Source organism: Pistacia vera, unplaced genomic scaffold, assembly GCF_008641045.1.
Source record: "Pistacia vera cultivar Batoury unplaced genomic scaffold, PisVer_v2 Contig55, whole genome shotgun sequence".
In the NCBI taxonomy this organism is placed as follows: domain Eukaryota; kingdom Viridiplantae; phylum Streptophyta; class Magnoliopsida; order Sapindales; family Anacardiaceae; genus Pistacia; species Pistacia vera.
The window spans coordinates 60,366-81,791 of record NW_022196390.1 but is presented as its reverse complement, the minus strand read 5'-3'; the positions used below and the strand labels follow the sequence as shown (position 1 = coordinate 81,791).

General features: G+C 32.7%; 1 protein-coding gene across 3 annotated transcripts; it reads left to right on the top strand.

Moving 5' to 3' along the window:
- The first annotated feature begins 2,056 nt into the window (after positions 1-2,056).
- On the top strand, positions 2,057-12,741 carry LOC116107933 (phosphatidylinositol 4-phosphate 5-kinase 7-like). Of its 3 annotated transcripts, XM_031394205.1 has the most exons (11): positions 2,213-2,460; positions 3,649-3,773; positions 3,910-4,661; positions 4,770-4,995; positions 5,499-5,666; positions 5,986-6,151; positions 8,070-8,180; positions 8,274-8,461; positions 9,108-9,262; positions 11,328-11,496; positions 12,278-12,741. In XM_031394205.1, the coding sequence occupies exons 2-11, from the start codon at positions 3,757-3,759 to the stop codon at positions 12,558-12,560; spliced, it is 2,235 nt and encodes a 744-aa protein (XP_031250065.1). In that variant the 5' UTR covers positions 2,213-2,460; positions 3,649-3,756; the 3' UTR covers positions 12,561-12,741. The 3 variants fall into 3 exon arrangements, with proteins under 3 accessions (XP_031250064.1, XP_031250065.1, XP_031250063.1); XM_031394204.1 differs by lacking the exon at positions 2,213-2,460 and adding an exon at positions 2,057-2,204 and having other exon boundaries at positions 3,910-4,995; XM_031394203.1 differs by having other exon boundaries at positions 3,910-4,995.
- Positions 12,742-21,426: the final 8,685 nt, after the last annotated feature.

The window sequence follows — 21,426 nt, the reverse complement described above, 5'->3', positions numbered from 1 at the left end:
ACATTCATGTAATATATATTAGGAGGCATTTGGTACACGGTAATGTCAGATTATTGGGGTAATGTCAGATTATATTACTTAATTACTATGTTTGGTTGTCAAGTAATATAAGATTCCGGCAATCTTCAAATACCAATAATAGTTACTATTTGTAATATTGGGGGTAATCTGATTACCTTCATTTTCTTAGGTATTCTGAGATTACCAGGGTTATCATTTTTTGTTACAATTTTATCCCTTATTAATAAAAATTTTGGACAATAATGCCCTCATTTTAAAATAAATTTACATTAATATCCTATTTCAATTTTACCCTTATTTAACTAAAATTTTAGACAATAATATCCTTATATTTAAAACAATTTACAAACCACCACTATCACTCAGCCACCACCACCACTGCCACCCAGCCACCACCGTCGACAATGGCCAACCACCACAGACCGTCGTCGAAAACTCGTCGGAGTCCCTAAAAAAGAACAAGTTTTGGTGGGAGGCTCTAGGAGGCTTCGATATGGCCTTTTTCGGCCATATTGATGGTCGAAAACAGCCATATCAGGCCAAATCTATTTTGGCCATTTCCGACCAAATCGATGGATCTGGCCGTTAATGGCTAGATCCCTGGCCATTATTGGCCAGATCTGGCCGATAACGGCTACGAACCTGATCGTTAACGGCCAGATCTTGCCGATAATGGCCGTTTTTGGCCATCAATATGGCCGAAAACTGCCATATCGAAGCCTCTTGGTCATGATGAGTTGCTGATGGGGACTTTCGGAGACTTTCGACGGTGGTCTACGGTGGCGGCAGGCAGCGACGGCAGAAGGTGGGGGTGATTTCATAATAAATTAAAGTTTTATATAAGCAGAGGTGTTTTAACTAAATCTGAAATATTGGGGTTAAAAGAAATTATTCAAAAAATAATATTAAAAATAATATTATATTAATATTTGTAAAGGGGACAATTTATTAATTTAAATAACATACCTACCAATTTATTCCCCATAACCAAACATATTAATATAACATATTCACCAACTAACCAATCACATTTTCTTAAAGATTCCTAATAATCTTTTAAGGTAATCTATCCTTTCAGTAATCTAATATTCCCATTAATCTAATATTCCTGAACCAAATACCCACTTAGAGGTAACATTATCTTATGTGAATGTGTTATGTTACCCTAGGTAACATTTCGACTATGCTCAGATAATGGTCAATGACCATTAGCCCCCTAATAATCTTAGGGAATTCTTTAATACTACCTCCCTCATATCATATATTACCCATGCATTAAACCCCATAATTTACAAAACTAAGCATGTAACGCTTCTCTCATCTAGACCCTAATATTATAATTCAATGATTGATTTATAAATTGATTGTATTGTAACCTGATGGGCTCAAGTAAGAAAAAAAGTTACCATGTAACATATCGTTAATTGTGCTCAATAACTAATCCAATAATTGAAGAATTTATAATATGATAACTCGGGTAAAAAGTAACTTTACTATATAAAAACATTAACACATCCCCAAGAAAAAATACAATAACAAATTTACTGAGTTAATCTAGGATAATTTTACCTCTTTCAAACCCTTTTATAGTTCAATGATTATCTAAAGATTAATGAAGTCAATGCTTCGTTTTCGATAAGAGGTAATGTTACAGTGTATTATTCGTAGAGTAATTTAAGACTAAGGTTTGGAAAAGTAATAACAAGATGCTAAGTGTGATTAAAACCATGTGACTTACCAATAATGAAACAATAAAAGATTTGTTCTCCAACACATATAACGTTAGATTATGTTAAATCATACTAGACTCAATAGTCTAATATTTTAACAATCTCATTAAAGCATACCAAACATTCTGACTATTTTCCAATGAGCACAATTAATTAACACATGATTTTATGGCTATTTCTGTCCTGCAAACAAAGTTTGATATTTCAAGACTTGCTCTTTAGTAAAATATATATACAGTACTCATATTTTGGCTTTTGGGTGATACTATTTGAAACCTTAGGGGTGGTTCGTAAATTTTCCCCATCATTAACCTTTTGCCGGGGAGAATCCAGTGTTTAGCAAGAAGTTGAAAGCTGGAATATGAAGCCAGATGTTGGGGCCCATGTGGGTGTTGTTTGCAAACGTGGCAAGATTATTAGAGACGCAGAAGCAGAGCCGATTATGCTCGTCTTGTATGTGACTTTCTTTCTTGCATGGTTAACTAATAGCTGATAAAAAAAGCTAAAAAGAGAATTAAAGTGTCAGTTTCAACTCCAGGATTTGTAGTTCATGGTCGGCTTCAAATCTTCAATTTAATCTTTTTCTATTTTTATAATATTAAAATAATCCGTTTTCCCTTTCTGGGTATATATATTTTTGGTTTCTTCAATCTGGGTTCATTGCACATAATATTCTTTGAGGAAAGATTGGTTTTTAAGCTTACCCCAGGTGAGTTTATTCAATTTCATGGTTTTTTGGGGTGATTTTTGTCAATAGTTACTTGTGAACAAGTCATTGTTTTCAATGGAAATGGAAATGATTGAATTAATGAATGGAAATCAATAGTTGTTTGATTTTGATTCTGTTATATCAGCTGTGGATTTCAATTGTGAGTTAGATTTTTATTCAGTAAACTTGTATTATTTAGTAAATTGATTATTAGGACTTTGAGGAATGATGATCAATTAGAAATAAGGCTGTATTCATGGGGATGATGTTTTGTGATTCAATTCTTGAAGAAGAGAAATTAACTAGGCTGCAAATTCATTGTCAGTTGTGTTGTAGTTTATTGTCTTCCGGTTTAGATGAGTTGTTGTGCTGATGAGATTGATCAAAGATGTTCCTGATACACAATTTCATGTCAATGAGATTCATGTTATTAGGATATGAACAGGAAATATGATTCTCAATCATCATGCTATTTTTTATGGCTGCGTGCGCTGAATATTTTGGATCATGTTTGAAAAACATCGTGACATCTAAAGTGCCTTAGTGGTTAATGTTTCTATCTAGGTGTTTAAAGTATCAGTTTTTAAGGTATTTTGGGTTTGCCATAATTTGACCTTATAAGAGAGGATAAATTTAGATATTTAACCGTATAGTGTAAATATTTGGTGAGTTGTAAATTTATTTTTGTTAAGTGTAGAGTAATCATACCAGATATGACTGCCACTAACACCTGAGCTTACACCAAAACTTTTACTTGAATGTGGTATTATTTTTCTTTTCAATATCAAATCATATATGCTTGCTCATAAATGTTCAGATGCTTGTTGACTGGTCCTTTTTAGCTGCATATTTAGATGCTAGGTGAAAACACAGATTGAAGTAACTTTTGCTAACTAGTAATTGTTTTTAGAGCTATAATTCGTGCAAGCATACATTTAATTTCACTCAACCATTGGATTGATGAAAATAAATCCCGTGGAAGGCTGTTGAATGATGTAATTTACATTTCTTGAAATCGAGTGAACATGATAGTTACCTATATCCAATAAGAGAAAAGTAACGACCAAACTGGTAACCAGTGGTCTTCTTTGGCAATATGCACAAAACCATAATTTTTTTCCGTATTTTTGTTATGAATTACTAATATTATACATATCTTGATTCCATGGTCATATGTTATATGTACAGAGTTTCAGAACTTGGCTTTTGGATTTAACGCAGAATTTGAGTTAAGTGGGTTATCTGAGTGAGACTTAAGAATGCTTAAGAAGCAAGATCACTTATGATGCAGTAATTATGGAGGAGAGTGATAGGTAATCTTCACCGTTCAATCCTCAAAAATCTTTATCTGTTTCTCCCCCTCTATACTTCTAACAGGAAGAAAATGAATCTGTACATCTACCAGACTTATGTTTTTTCTGGATTTAAATGTATTTTACATTTTTCCAGGATTAATGAACAGACCTTCTCAAATGGAGACAGCTATTCCGGTGACTTTAAGGGAATACTTCCCCATGGAAAGGGAAAATATACATGGTCAGATGGAACAATCTACGAGGGTGACTGGGAAGAAGGAAAAATGACAGGGAAAGGATGTATAGTCTGGTCATCAGGAGCTAAATATGAGGGTGATTTCTCAGGAGGTTACCTTCATGGATTTGGCACATTCATTGGACCTGACAGATCAGTTTACAGAGGGACCTGGAGGATGAATATACGGCATGGAGTTGGAAGAAAGGGGTATCCTAATTCAGATATTTATGATGGTTCATGGAAGGAAGGAGTACATGAAGGTAATGGTAGGTACTCTTGGAATAGTGGAAACACATATATTGGGAACTGGAAAGGTGGGAAAATGTCTGGTAGAGGGGTTATGAAATGGGCAAATGGTGATATTTATGATGGCTCTTGGTTAAATGGTCATAGACATGGGTCCGGAGTTTATAGGTTCGCTGATGGAGGTTATTATTTTGGAACATGGAGTAAGGGCCTAAAGGATGGAAAAGGAAAATTCTATCCTGCTGGAAGTAAACATCCATCTGTAAATATGTTTTCTGGCACACTAGGAAATGATGACAGTGAAAAAATGATTTTGTCTCAAAATTCATCAATGGATTCAAAGGAACTAAAGACTCCAAAGCCAAGGGTCAAACGTAGCATTTCCGAGAAGATTCCAGTTGGTGGAATTTTAAAAAGTTCAGGTCGAATTTCTCACAGAACCACATCATTGGATGAAAGGTCTATCTTTTGTGATTCTGCTAAAGGACTTGTATGTAATAACTCCCCATGCAAGTTTTTGCATACTTCAGATGAAGGTCAACGCGAGGAGCACGAGAGCAGTACTGTAGTTTATGAAAGGGAGTATACGCAGGGAGTTTTGATTAAAGAGATTGTTAGGAATTGTGCAGAACTACAACGTAAAGGTAAAAGACAAAGTAAATTTTCAGTTAAAGAGGTAAAAAAGAGGTCATGTGTGGACATCTTCGAAGGCCATCAAAGCTATTACCTAATGCTTAACTTGCAGCTTGGTATCAGGTAAACTGATAGACATGGAAACCCTTCCTCCCCTGGTGTACCTTATTTTTCCGTTATTAATGCTTGTGTTTATTTCAGCTGATAATGGTATCTCTTCAGAGAAAATGTAATTTTCTTTTGTCTGTGTTGATCTTGAAGCTGAATAAACTAAAATAATGGTTGTTGGCATCTGAATCAATCCAAAAAAAAAAAAAATGGTTTTTCGCCCAATATATGTTAAATAATTCTGAGTATACAATTTTATACTACTACATATCATCCTTCCTAGGTGCAATTTTTGTTTGCAAAATGGCATGATTAGTAATTTAAATTTAGATATTTCTAGAAGGAGGATGTCGATAGATATGTGTTTGTAATCTATGAAGCATTACATTGATCTAAAGGGCTAGCTATACTGTTTTGTTCTTCATTGTACTTAAGGCATGTTTTGTTTTCCTTTCAAGAAAATTTCAATTGTTGAGTATATAGTTGGGCTCTGTAATTATTTTATTCGAAGTTCACAGGTACACGGTTGGCAAAATCACACCAGTCCCTATGCGCGAAGTTCGAGCTTCCGATTTTGGAGATAGAGCTAGAATAAGGATGTATTTTCCTAGAAAAGGTTCCCAGTTTACACCTTCTCATTGTTCTATTGATTTCTACTGGAAAGATTACTGCCCTATGGTCTTCAGGTACTCATTAATTATTTGTATGTAGTAATATATCCAAGGAACAATTTGTTTCCCTTTTGTCACTTTTACCCATTTCACCATTGACTATTTTAATGTTTACTTATTTGTGAATACAAATACATACTTATGCATTGTGCTTAAATAGATAACTTTTCCACATTGCACTTTCAAGTTCTATTTGCTGTTACTAAATAGGTATATCCTAAGTATACAGTACAGTACTTGCTAATATATAACTCTTGTGACATTTTTTAATGGCTTTTGATATTAGTTGCATCTTTCTATAACTTTTTTCATATATATAGAACTTTATTTTCAGGAATTTGAGGGAGATGTTCAAATTAGATGCTGCAGAGTACATGATGTCCATTTGTGGTGACGATGGTCTAAGGGAGCTTTCTTCTCCAGGAAAAAGTGGCAGTATCTTCTATCTTTCTCTCGATGATAGATTTGTGATTAAGACATTAAAAAGAACTGAGCTGAAGGTTTGAATCTAGATTACCTCTGCACTAAATATTAATTTCAGTAGCTTTTGTCTCTGAACTACCTAGTGTGCATTTAGATTCCTATCTTTTTTAATGAACTTAGTGATCAGCCAATTTCTGTAAAGATTTTTTATTTTTTATTTTCTGATACAACCTTGAACTTATATTTAGGTTGTTCTCAATTTTTTTATATAATTTTTTGTCTATGTTCCTTTCTATTTCCCCAAACCCATTGCCCTTTTAAACAAAAAATAGGGAAAGAAAAATGGAATAACTGAAAGTTTGTGGGGTTCTATAGACATGTAAATTCATTCCTAGATGTTAGATCTTTGCACATTTTAATCCACCAGAACTGGAGATGTCAAACATACCCTGTTCAATTCTGGATATAGTTTTAAGCTAGATGATGGATCACTGTGGTTATTTATCTATCTCCAAAAGGAGAATGAAATGATGGAGCTTACGCTTTTGATAGGATTTGAACATGAAACATTGCATAATACCTTATGTTTCTGTTTTCATTGTGGATATGCTTTGAAATTTCTTGTTATGAGGTAAAGTTATTAATCCTACTGTATGTGATATTTTAACTATGACATATTATGATTATCTATGGGCCAGTGGACAAGAGAGAGCTGTCACTCTTATTTTCTATCTTCAAGTCCTGGTTCAGTTCAGTTGCTTGAATTTAATCATTCATTTCCATCGGAAACAAGGTGAAGCAAAATCAACAGGGTTAGATGATATTATACTTTTTGCTCATGTTTCAAATACATTGAGTTTCTGCTTCACATTCTCCAAGGAGGGTGGATGAGAGTGATTACAACATATGGTACACTTAACAGAATTCAGCTGAATGATTTGGTATGGAAAAATCACATTTTGAATCTTCCAGCAAGTAGAATTCTAAATCCATTCTGGATTTAGAATATTTTAGAGAAAGGAAGTTCAATGATTTTGCTCAGTGATAAAATTGTCTTCAAGGACATGGCTTGCTGAGTTAGCCTAGTTAATGATCATAGATGAGTCATCTTAGACAACAATTAGAATCATTTGAAGGTTCATTTATCTCTTACCGCAGATTAGTAGTGCAACACCTGCAACTCAACTAGTTTCATCAGAATCATATTGCTTCGTAATATCAGAAGTCAATTAATTTTTAGTTGGCATGAATTAGTGAAAGAAAGTTTATAAAAGATGTGCTATTGCTGGATATCTTTTTAAATGCTAGGGTGCATCTGTTTCCTCTTAATTTGATGTAAGGTGATATTGGTTCTTTTCTTTTTGCTATCTTTGATATATCATTTTGCCTTTGTACTCTATACTGTCAATTTGTGAAGTCTCTCGTATGAAAGCTGTAAGGAATAAATTAGAAAAAGAAGAGGGAAAAGATGTGAATAGATGCACATAAAAATGAATACGCTTGAGAATGCTTTATTTTTGAGTTTGACAGAAGTTAATAGGAAGCCATTGGATGCTCTAACTGTGCTAGCAGAATAATCATACCAGTGTGAAGTCCTAATATTAACTACTGGTGTTTCAAGGACGGAAGGAAGAGGAAGAGTTATATGAATTGAGGTGATGAAGGCATGCGAAAGGGTTAAGTGACCCAGATGGAATGTTGTGAAATAAAAGTTTTGTGTAGCTAGTCTCAAATGGTTAGGTTCAACCCTGAAAAGTTTTGAGAATTTGTGTTCGTTCAAGAGGGACATTTTCTTTTCTTTTGCAAAATTTGTGGATATGCCAATAATATTGTGTAATCGTCTGTGTTTTATTGATTGTTAGATATGTAAGTTTGAACTCCCCTCTCCCAAATGTGGGTTAAAAAATCAGCTAGTCAAACTTTCCTTGATTTGATCTGTAGTGGAGGAAAGAGAGTCAGCAATGAACATGTATATTTTATTTTTCTGCTGTGCAGGTCCTACTCAAAATGCTGTATAAGTATTACATTCATGTAGGGGAACATGAAAATACCCTCATAACTAAATTTTTCGGGCTCCACCGTATAACACTGAGAGGTGGAAGAAAGGTAAATGCTAACTTTGTCTTAGAGCTCTAGTAAACGTCCTTGCAATTTTTTACTGTGACCAGTATTTACTTTCATTTTCTTTGTGGTTTCTAGGTACGGTTTGTGGTCATGGGGAATATGTTTTGTACAGAATTACGAATACATCGCTCTTATGATCTCAAGGGATCTACTATAGGAAGATCTACAGACAAAGTTAAAATCAAGGAGAATACTACATTGAAGGATCTTGATCTATCATTTGAGTTTCACATGGACAAATTGTTGCGAGAGTCTCTCTTTAAGTAAGTGTTGTGAGTTTGATGATAGCAAAGGTTATATACACATATAGTTTACTATGAATATATATGCAGATATATAGAGGCATGTGTAAATGTTTGTAGATGTACAGTGAAAAGTCAACTAAAGTTGGTTATATTTAAGAAAATAAGAACACTTAAAAATAGTTAAGAATTCTTTCCAATGATTGTCATTTTTGAAACTTATTTAGATGTGTTCTTGATTGAGGACATTTGGATCCTTCAATCATTGATGATTGATAATTCATATCACTTCTCCCCCCCAACTGCTTGTCTCAATGGAGAAGTTAGATTTCAGATTAAAAGGGGAGAGGAGGAACTATTCCTCTATTTCTTGTGCCTTCTTTTCAAATTTTTTTTTTTTTTTTAATAATGCCATTGCCACTACTATCACTTGAACTTCTGTATCATTTTCCTATACAATTCATTTTCGGCTAGTTGTTTCCAGTAAGAAGTAAATCTTGTTGTTACCAGTAAGCTGTATCTACTGCATATTAGGTTGATTTTAAGTTACTAGGATCAATATGTGTGTAAAGCAAACATAAGAACTGCATTGTGTACGTCATTTATTATGCATTAAAGTATATAGTTCTAATTATCAGTAGTATTTTTACCTGCTCTTAAATTGCAGACAAATTGCAATAGACTGCATGTTCTTGGAATCTCAACAAATAATTGATTATAGCCTTCTATTGGGATTACATTTTAGAGCTCCTGAGCATCTGAAGACCTTATTAGAACCACCAAGTACAACATCCAGTCCTGAGAGTGTACTTGCATATGATGGTATAAGTTTTTTCTTTTAGCAGTGACATTATATTGTTAATTTCATATGTTTTGTTTATTTTTCTTGGTTGCATTTGTGTGATATTATGCTATCTGGTGGCCTTTTTAAGCATTAAACGGTCGAAGTGAAGATAATGTTTAAGCATCCACAAAATTAGTATGTGAAGTTTTGGTGCTGTACGAACATGTTTACCAACTTTAGTTGTGACCATGATTGGTCAAATTACTGCTTATTAATTGTAGTATATGAGATATAATTTCTTAAACTTCTTAAGGTCCACCTATTAAGGTGTTAAAATATTATATTGTGTTGCTTGGAGGTTAGGCTGACACCGTAAAATGTTATTGTAAATATGAAAGCAGTCTTTCATAAAACATGTTGAGGAATAAATCTTGTGAATAGATATTTTATGACAGAATTGTATCTCGGAGTGAAGGAAGGCAAACGCTGATTTATCAATCTTTTTTAATTCCAAGGCATCTGAAATACCTTTGATTCTGAACTTATATCTGACATACAAGTTATGGAACTGTGAATTGACCTTCTCAGCCAGGCTTTAATTGAAAACAGGAAAAGGGAGAATCAGCTTGTTACCAATTTATATGAGTTTGTCATGCTTACCCTAAAAGGAGCTCTTGTCTTTTTCCTGTTGTCTGGTTATGTTTGCAAAAGGATTTTGTAATTTTAGTGACTATAGTGCTTGTTCTGGACAATTGGGCTGTCTTCTGTTCTGTCATTTAGGATAGCTGGTCAGGTATGACTGAATTTTTATGACTTCTTCATGAGTATAGTTGAATTGCAAAGTTTTATTTTGACATTCGAAAAATTTCCTTTTAAGACACAAGGAGCACCAATCAATGAATAATTGGAGTAAATAGTTGTGGTTATTATAAGTCATGGATAGTAGTAAAGTTGGTTACAAGAAAATAAGACAATATGTTGAGCTGGTCAGATCTGAAAACAAGACAACACGTTTGCGGGGAGGTCTCTGGTTAAGAATTGAACTTATTAAATTTTGGTTGAATGTTCAGTTGATCAGACTTGTTATTGCTTTTGTGAATTGTGGCACTCAGCAATTGTTTCATCCACTTCTTAAGTCTGTTTGAAAATTAGCATTAAATCTTCTTTTGCTGGCTATCCTTTCTAAGAAGAATAAGAGAAATGAAGTGCAGAGATGCTACGTGAACTCTGCCTTAGTATGAGTTTTTCGTGGCTTGTAGATATGCTTAATCAGAATCTGTATGTAATTTGTTAACTTCATATCTGGATTTTGGATTGGTTCTTCGTTTCACATAGTTTTTTTTTTTTTTTTTTTTTTTTTTTTTTTTTTTTTTTTTTTTTTTTTTTGTTTTGCCTTCAATGTACTTCCTCTTCTCTAGTATCAAGGAGTGAAGAAAAAAAAAAATGGAACTATATATGGTTAGTTATGATATTCTCCTTATATGTTGCATTGTTCATCAGCCATGTTCCAGGAGCAAAATTAGCGCAAACGAGATTAAATATGCATTATCGTCTAGACATTTACCACATGGTTAATATTTATTTCTCTCTATAGAAAACTAGTTTGGGACTGAGTTATTTTTTAAATCTGTTTACGTGCAGTCATCTTATTTTTGGTAAACAAACTTAATCTGACCATTGTTCTATACAAACATTACTATATTTCCAGTGAATAACTGCTCATGCATATGCATTTTTGGCTGAGTGTGAGTTAACATTAAAATGGGAGTTATCCATTTACTCATGGTATTAATTAAAATTTTTAAGTTCCTCCTGCTCAACCAGCAACAACTATCAGTTTCAGACATTTATCTCATTATATATACATATGAGAGTAAGTTGGTGATCATTCAAAGGAGTCTAAAGAAACTATAGGAGGTGTTTCTGGAGTGAGAAAGAGACTACATCATAAGCAAAGGAGACATCGTTACATACTTGTTCCATAATAACTTGTAATATTCTTTAATTGTGAGTTTGTGGTGTGTGTCTAGTAAAAATAAATGTACTTGGGACTGTTTTCGGTCTACCATGACTTTAATTTCAAAGCAAATCTGCTTCTGCTAGGTATAAGCACACAAGGGGAGCTCATGATTCCTCCCAGCGGCCTGCTCCTAGTCACCCATGAGCCCAGCTTTGTCAGCACTGCACCGGGTCCTCACATTAGAGGAAGTACGTTGAGAGCATTCTCATTAGGTGACAAGGAAGTTGATCTCCTACTGCCTGGTACTGGGAGGTAATTTCTCTGCTTCTAATTTCTCATGTATGAGACTTAACTTCTGCATTTTGTTTAATTGCCTAGTGTCGAGAAAAGTCTTCTCTCTATCTGTGTCTGCAAAAAGAAAACGTCAGTGATATTATAATCTACTACATTCTCTATCCAACACTTGATATATTTTTTTGGTAACCAATTGCTTTCATCCTTGCTAAATGTCTAGCATTAGAATTTGCAATGCCATAAAAATGAGTAGCTTGGAACCTAAGTTGAAGTTCATGAAGCAGTTCTCTATATGAATTGGTAGCTTTTATTGGCTTTTTTCTCGTGTTAATTCTTTGAGGGATGCTGGTTCTATAACTTGCTTTAAAATTCTTATTTTTCCTCTATACCTATTTAGGATTCTAGCAATAGGTAATACAACTTTGATGGGTCAAACACATACCGAATTTCTTCAGTTTTTTTAACTGCATTTTTTTCTCATAAACTCGATACCCATGAATTGGAGTCAAACTACAACCGTCTTTTTCAGCATTCCTCTCTAACAATGGCTACATTTCTCAATCAATCAATTTTGTGTCAACTCATATCCTCCCCTTGGTATTTCGTTCAACTTGAATAGTGGCATGCAATTGTGCAAAATCATTTTTGTTGACATTCTCTACTCTAATTCCAAATGGAGTGCACTCACCACACATTTCATACATGTAATTTCAGTTGCACTTATTACATTAAACTTTCGCAACGCTCATCGAGTAGAATTTAATTAAGTCATGGCCATTTGTATGCATATATACTGCAGGTTACGAGTGCAATTAGGAGTAAACATGCCAGCGAAGGCTAATCACAAGCTTCTCAAGGAAGAGGTCGATGATTCAATGGAAGTTGAACTTTTTGAAGTGTATGATGTCGTACTGTACATGGGCATCATTGACATATTGCAGGAATACAATGTGAAAAAGAAAGTAGAGCATGCTTATAAATCCTTGCAATTTGATCCTCTGAAGATATCGGCCGTTGAACCAAAACTATACGCGAAACGTTTCATCAATTTCTTGAAGAAAGTTTTCCCAGACCAACCATGAATGAGAAAACTTGGTATTTTTGAATTTCCTGGTGACTAGTGTTCTCTTGTATAGGTAAAGAATTTTTTGTTTTATAATTGTCGGTGCATACATCAACATAAATTCGTTTGGGTTCATTCATTGTAAAGTGATATTAATATTTATTTAATAAATTAAATGTATCCTTCTTATGTTTTTAATAGTAAGATCAGTCCCTGCATGCCAGCTTTTTTATTCATTTTCTTTCTATTAAATCTGTTTCTTCAACGAATGAAAGGATTAAGAATTTTTTAACAATTTCTTTGATATTCTGGATATGGAAGATTTTTATATTTATAAAAGTATAATTCTACTTCTACTTCTACACATGAAGGGGTAGAATTATTCTGGGCTTTTAGATGCATACGAAATATATTTACTTAAAATGGAATATAACCATTTACATGAGAAAAGAAATTTGTAGTCTTACTAAAATTCACTTTTGTTTGAACTAAATGTATCGTCGTCGTCATCAGCGTTCACATGACTATAGCCCTCAGCAACATCTGCCTTCGCATCTTTATCCTTCAAACACAAAGCCAAACTGCGAAAACAGTTAATGTAGTAGCCACAATTAGCTGCTGAGGTATTTAGAGCATCACTAATAGTGTTTTTTATTTTATAAAGTATTTTTATTGATTTTTAAATATAAAGAACACAGTTTTTATTCAAATCCAATAGATTCTTTAAATTTAATGAAGATACTCTTTATTTTTTAAAAAGAGACTTAGTAGGAGAGAGAATTAATAAATAAAATGCATAGGAACTTGTAATTTATTAATTAAAATTAGGATAGAAAATGAAATTTGACTCTCTAAATGTGGAGAGTCAAACTCGCTCTCTAATTTATATTTTAAAGATAAAGAGTACGTTAGACTCTTATTTTTATAAATAGACTGTTTATAATAAAGAGTTTGGATCATATAAAGAGTTTTTTTGGAGATGTTCTTGTATAGGTAAATGCTACAATATTAGACTCACTTTTAAGTATCTCAAGCCAACAATTTTACCTATTTCACTATTATACATACACAATGATGTCCAAAAAGAAGATTTTTAAGCCACAATATGTCTAGAGCATATACAATCGGAGACTCGAGCTTAGCCGCTTTTTTAGTTTTTGATTATTTTTCTTTTATTTGGCACGTCTCAACCTTTTATTGGTTTTCTTCTCAAATTACTTTACTTACTGATGTTCTTTAAAATAAAATGTATATTTAAGAGGTGAGCGGTTCCACCTATCCTGCGATTTTTGGTAAAATTGGAACCAGAATTAGAATCGATCGATTCCAGTTTTTTGATTCTTGGAATATAGGTTCTAATTCCTAACTCGAGTATCTTATAAAAATCAATTATCCCTCTGTTAGTTTAAAAAATGACAAACACATCTTAAAATTTTACAAATACACCTTGGACAATTTAAGAAAACCTGTATTTAGTAGTTTTCAACTTCCATTACTCATTTATTTGTGTCCAATGTGACTCACAAATCCTGTAATCTCTAGGCAACACTTGAATTCAATCAATTCATCACAATTCACATAAAATTTTTTCAATCAAAACCAAAACACAAACAATTATTGAAATAAGAAAAGAAGAATGAGAGAACAACTAACCCAAGCAAGAAAGCACATGTAATATCTTTTTTTTTTTCTTTCAAAACACTTTTAATTGGATCCTAATTCCAATTGTACACTTAATTAATCAAATAATTAATAAATCTAATCTATTTTAATTCTCTTAAGTTTTAATCATATGCCCTCGAAACTTTAACATTATAATAAATATATTTTTTAATAAAGAAATAAAATATAATTATTAATAATTAAATTATTTCGGAAAAAGTTTCATACACAATTTATAGGTGATTCTGATTTTTGTATTTTAATAAATTAACAACTAACCATCTGTCTTTGATACTCGTTAAATTTCGATTCATAATTTCTTATAAATAGATAAAAATAATTTATATAATATTATAATTGCTATAGTGAAAATGAAATTTTTGAATTTATCCATAAGTTAAATTAACATTATTGTGAATTTGTGACAAAAGAATAAAATTAAATATTAATATTAATATGATTTATGAATCTTTAGTTAAATAATTAGTATGACTCCAACGGTAAGTTTGTTTTATGATTTCTTACTATACTATGACTCATGAAGTATGAGTTGTCATATTATAATGTAATATTATAATCAATTCTATTTCTAATCATTTAAGTAATGTACTATTATTTATCAATTTATCATATATAATTAATTAATTATTAATTTACTATAAATATACTTAGAACTTGTTAATTGAAGTAAATAACTAAATATTATTTAATCAAATATATTATTTTATTCAAAAATAATTCTTTCAATAACTTTAAAACACTTTTAATTGGATCCTAATTCCAATTATACACTTAATTAATCAAATAATTAATGAATCTAATCTATTTTAATTCTCTTAAGTTTTAATCATATGCCCTCAAAACTTTAATAATATCTTTTTCATTAATAAAGAAATAAAATAAATTACTAATAATTAAATTATTTTGGAAAAAAGTTTCATACACAATTAGTAGGTGCTGATTTAATATCTTTAATACTCGTTGAACTTCGATTCATACTTAATTATTTATGAATAGATAAAAATAATTTATATAATATTATAATTACTAGAGTGGAAATGAAGTTTTTGAATTTGCCCATAAGTTAAATTAACATTAATTGTGAATTTGTGACAAAAGAATAAAATTTAATATTAATATCAATATGTTTTATGAATATTTAATTAAACACTTACCTTTCTTAATATACCATGACTCATGAGGTATGAGTTGTCATACTATAATGTAATGTTATAATTAATTAAATTTTTAATTATTTAATAATGTACTAATGTAGTAATGTTTATCAATTTTTTATATATAGTTAATTAATTACTAATTTACTATAAATATACTTAGAAGTTAGAACTTGATAATTGAAGTAAATAACTAAATATCGTTCAATCAAATATACTAGTTTATTCAAAAATAATACTTTTAATAACATTAAAACACTTTTAATTGAATCCTAATTTCAATGATACACTTAATTAATAAAAACTTTAATATTATAATATATATTTTAAAAAAAATTAAAATTTAAAAAAAAAATATATAATATTTATTATTTAACAGAATCTACACCAACCAAGTAGGGGCCTTCACAGTCCACACACGTCACCCACACGTGTCTTAATCCCGTTAAATTTTTTTATATGTAAAATAACAATAGATCCCCCATTCTTTACTGATATTCCATTTTAGTCCATGTTTCAAGCAGGTTTCAGCCTGGGTACCCACCCTCAGTTCCAAGTAGGTCTATCTCATGTACCCGCCATCAGTTCCAAGCAAGTTCCATCCAGGTACCCACCATCGATTCCCATCCTCGGTTCCAATTCTGGTTCCTGCACATGTAGGAATCAGAAATGGACCCACATAGTGTCGGTTTCAAAAAATTGGAACTGGAACCTACCCACACGAATTTGGTTTCGGTTATATTCTGGTTTCGGTTCTACCCGCTACCTATTCTTACCCCTAATATTTACGACTTTTTTTTGGGTAACCGGCTGAGAGCTTGCGGAATATTTGCAGAATGAAAAACTTTCACCAACCCAAACAAGTTATGGACAAACAACACCAACAAAGATATGCAATAAATATGTATGATGTTGAACAATAAGTATGGACAAATGATAAGCAATGAATGAGAGTGATTCAAACAATATTGGTAGTTAATAATAAGCAATAAATGAGAGAGTTATAAATATGAGCAATAAATATGAGTATGAGTGTGATGCTTCAAGTAAGTATGCTATGAGTAATAAATAAGTTGAGAGAGAAGAAATGCTTAGAGATTTATTGTGGTTCAGAGCTCTATCCACAAACCTCCTACATCCACTTCTTCAAGGCAACCTCCTTGAAGTTCGACTAGAATCGAATTTCGCCTTTACACTAGTTTTCACAGGATTTTGCCTCTAGATTTATAGGATTTCGCCCACCGAGTGTTAAGTGTGAGAAAGATTGCCTTTTAGCTTAGGCTTGAGCACACAATAAGAATAACACTCTCAAAGGTTTACAAATGAATACAAGAGAGTGATGCTTTGATTTGGATTTTTAGCTCAACATACTATGTGAGAGTGTTTTGATATGACTTGAATCTCTAATATTCTCTCTACCTTTCTAAGTATTGAAGTGCTCTATTTAAGTTTGACTTCTCCCTTGGTTGCAAAGAGCCGTTGCTACATTTAATGCGTGTCTGAAAAGCCTGCAGACATAGAGGAATGGTCATTCCATTATTGCAAACAGTCATTTCGTATAACTTTGGGTTTCTCGTATGGTCATTCCAACACGAGGAACAATCGTACCATCACCGCAAATGGTCATTCTACCATCAGGAACGATCTGACCATTGGCTCCTTAAAATCCATAAAAATTCTAGTACCATGAACGACTACTTGGAACGTTGACGTTCAGCTAGTAGTGGGCAAAGTTAGGCCCGAGTGGAAGGACCAATCCCAAACAGGGCCAAATTGGTTGGGATCGGTCCTAGGCCCATCACTTTTGTGAGGGCTCGGACCAGTCCCAAGCCTGGCCTGTATAGGATCGGTCCCAAGCCTAAGATCATTCCTATGCAGACCTGATAAATATCCATTTAGCCCCCTAATTTTTTATATATTTGGGGGGTAATAATAATTATGTAAGAGGGTTTTCGTAATTTATCAGGGAGTGATTTGTAATTTTTTATATTATAGGGGGTTTTGGTTATTTGTCAAGGGGTTTTAGTTATTTGATAAGGGGTATTCTAAAATTAACTCGACCTGGGCTGAATCACCCCTCCTCAGGGCTCGAGACTGGTCTTACAAGGACCAGTCCTTGGGCTCGGGCCCTTTAGGCCTATGCTTTTTGCCTAACTCTACATTCAACCATGAACAATCGTTGAGTGTGAATGGTCATTCTACCATGGAGAACGATCGTTCCACCACAAAGAATGGTCATTCCACTTTTGAAACTTGAATCTTCAACTTGATCTTTAAGGCTTTTGTTCCAAGATTAGTCAAAGGCGTGAAGTACTTGAATTCTGAAAGCGTTGACTTTTGACTTGGATGGAATAGGAGTGTTACTTTGGTCGTGCTGGTGTGAGTGACTTGGCTTCATTTTGGACAGTAGCATGCACGATCATATAGAACGTTGTCGTGTTGAGAAGAACGTGCATCTGGGCAATTTTAATACAAAGGAACTGTCATTCCTTTATCCTGGATGATCATTCAAATAGGAAAAACTGCAATTTATTTTTGGTTATGACTCTTTGTCATACCTTAACATGTTTGTTAGAAATATCAATCAACTCTTTAATTAGTTTTGGCACATCAAAACACATGAGAGCTCAACAATCTCCCCCTTTTTGATTGATGACAAAACTAAGCAAACATTGAATTTCAAATAAAAATATAAGTGCATTCATAACATGCCAAAAACAAAAATTGACAAGCTCCCCCTTAGAATGTGCATACTTCAAAAATAAAGTGGGTACAAAGCTCCCCCTTACACTAAGCATATTCATTCTTCTTTTCAAGTAAGAGTGTACACTCTTTTGCAGATCAAAGAAGAAAAACATATATAATTCAAAAGATATTTCAATATCTCACACAATCAAACAAACTCAATATGCATCATCTCTCCCCCTTTTTGTCGTTGAGCAAAAATATATCAACACAACCGTAATGACACATAAGAGTGATGAAAAGAAATGCATTATATACCAATTAAGCACAAAAACACAAACATCTCATTATAAACCACATGAGAAAAAAACTAAGTATTAACAATAAGTTCAAGTGTTCAAAAGAACACAGTTGTTTCCTATGTGCAAAAAGATAACAGAATAAATAAAATAAAAGACACTAGGATGACTCAAAAAAAAAATGGCTATGGTTGAGGAGGTCGAAAAGATTGTATAGATAGCTGGTTTGACAAATGATTTTTGACATGCTTGATTTCCCTTTTGAGGTCGAATAGCTAATCCTCCATCTGAACAAACTTTTGATCAAAGAAAGCTTTCATTCTCTCAAGGATTTCATCAGCCGGATTATGGGGAATAGATCTTGATCCGAGGTTATTTCTCTCATTTTCATCTTCTTGTTGATATTCTAAGTCTAGAAGAATTAGTTCCCATGGTTTACCAATCTTCCTTACAAGACCCATTTGTTCCAAAATAGGGTCTAATAACATATAATTATGATTAAACTAAATTCTTTCAGCTTTATCTTGTTCACTGAGATGGATATCTAATTTGTTGCAAAGGAAGGTTATAAGCATAGCAAATGGAGTTATTTTCTTATCTCATCAAGCTTGCTTGCTAGTATCACTACAATGTTTATGTCAGTTCCATTTTTAGCAACTTCCATTTTCATCAAGTCCTCTAGGGTTACACCATCATTTTCTCTTGGTTAGAATGAAATACAGAGGTAATGATCCTATGAAATATCTTCATTGCTGGGTCCTTTAGATGTTGTGATTTAGACCCATGAGGATAATACTTACCACTACTAGACATTTTATTCCATTCTCTGTTGCAATTCCAATTTGAGAAAGGATTGACTAATCCTCCACAGTGATAGTCTAGCCATAAGGCAAATTCCATAGGCCATATGAAAATTCCTCATTCTTTAATCTAAACAGAAATGCATACCATGGATGTTCAGTTGATTCCTGATCTAATACTTTTAGAGTACTAAAGAATTCATACACTAAGTGCTTGTATGCATTAAGTCTCATTCCACACAAGGATCCCTAACTTAGATTTGATATCCATTTAATCATATATTCTTCTGATCCTAGACTTCGAATAATAGACCAATCAATAAAACATCTTAGGGACATACCTCTGATTTCCATTCTTGCAAACTGTCTCTTTTGCTAAAAGTCTCTGAAAATCACACCATTTGGTCCATTGAGACCCTCTAACTAAGTTACATTGCTTCTTCTTCCCATATGTCTTATTTTGATGACCATCTTTTGTTGATGTACTTGAGGGTTTTGGATGAATGTATTAAGGTTTGGATTGATTTAGAAAGGTTTTTAGAGCAAATTTTGAGAGAAAAACTAACTTGGAGCATGACGTTCCAAAGAAAATGAATGGTTATATTTATAGAAATCACGCAGCACGGTCATGCAGTCATCGAGCATGATCGTTCCCAAAAGTTTAAACGATTAGGGTTAGGTCAACTTGACTTTGCATGGTCGTACGCGAAAGCAGTATGGTCGTGCTTGGGTTTTTAAACCTAAATTGATGGCTGTTACAAGGCACGAATGTTCCAAAGACTTGAACGCTCATATGATAATGAACGTTTATAAGGCACGATCGTTCCAACTAGAATAAGTTTAAAGATTTTGACTCTTGAGCACATTGATCAAAATATCATCAAACAAACATGTTCTAGATAATTCAATTGCTTAGGGATTTTCATTTATAAGAAAATATATGAAATTGATGGCAACCACAAGATTGTATCAACTTGAGTTTTCTTTGATCAATCATAAGCACAAAACAATTCATGCAAGAATTCATAAAGATATGTTTCACATATGCCAAGTTACAAATAATTCTTACACATGATACCAATTATAGGTTCTCCTATCTTCTTGAGAAGACATACTAATTGGTGATTTTTAAGTCCATCATCTAATGTACCTAATCGGTCTCCCTTGGAGATGCATGTATAGATTTCTCTACACAGATTGTTGCAAAAAATAATTTTGAGTACCCATCTCATAATCCCAATCTTTTTATCTTTGCAATTTGATGGATCAAATCACTAATGGGGTTATGTAAAAGTTATTGCACTTTGATTTATGCGAAGACAATCACACAATCAATGTATAAAGCATGTTATCACAATCAACTCAAACATATATTCAATATGCACATAAAAACCTATCATGTCAATCAATTTTATAGGTAAAATAATAGGATGATCAATCATACCTGGTTTGCATCAATCATTCCAAGCTCTCTTTGAATAGTATATAATCTTTCTTTATCAAGAGGCTTAGTGAAAATATTAGCCAATTGTTGATTAGTATCAACAAATTCAAGCACAATATCACCCTTGCTAACATGACCACATTGGAATTGATGTCTAATATCTATATGCTTTGTCCTCAAATGATGCACTGTAATATTTTGTCTAGCTAGTAGTTCTTTGGAAAAATATAAGTAAAACTCATGAACATATTATAGAAAATATTTATATATGTATATAAGAATGTAATAGTGGGCCCAAAATAAATTTAACTTTATATACAAATCTCTACATCAAGTAATAAAGTCACAAAAAAGAGTACGAAGTAATCTCGGATAGTGGTGCCATTCTCCTCTGCTACTTGACGTTTCTCCCGACCGCATCTCATCTATTACCTGCAAAAACAGTGAAATCAATGGAGTGAGCACTAATTGCTCAATAAGAAAACCCACAATACTTCTATTCTTTTTCCGTTACTCAGTCCTGTATTTTCTTTCCTTACACCAAACTTCTCAATTCTTCTTTGCTCTTTCTAAGATTCTAATTTCTCACTTACCGATATGTAAGCACAAATAGGGAAACGAACTCGGGGTAGTAGAAATGGCATGATGCATATGCACAAATGCATAAACATTTTCTATGCAATGCATTTTCTTTTCTGTTTCCTTTATGTTTTCTTTCTTTTTCTGTGTTTCTTTCTTTTTCTGTTTTTTTTCTTCTATTTCAATTCTCTCTTCTTTCTTTTCTGTTTCTCTTATTTTCTATTCTTTCTTGCTTTTCTAT

Excerpts from the sequence above, each read along its gene's own strand:
- LOC116107933 (XM_031394204.1), top strand. Across the intron at positions 6,152-8,069 it reads TAAAAAGAACTGAGCTGAAG|GTCCTACTCAAAATGCTGTA; the intron begins GTTTGAATCTAG and ends TCTGCTGTGCAG. Across the intron at positions 9,263-11,327 it reads GAGTGTACTTGCATATGATG|GTATAAGCACACAAGGGGAG; the intron begins GTATAAGTTTTT and ends TGCTTCTGCTAG.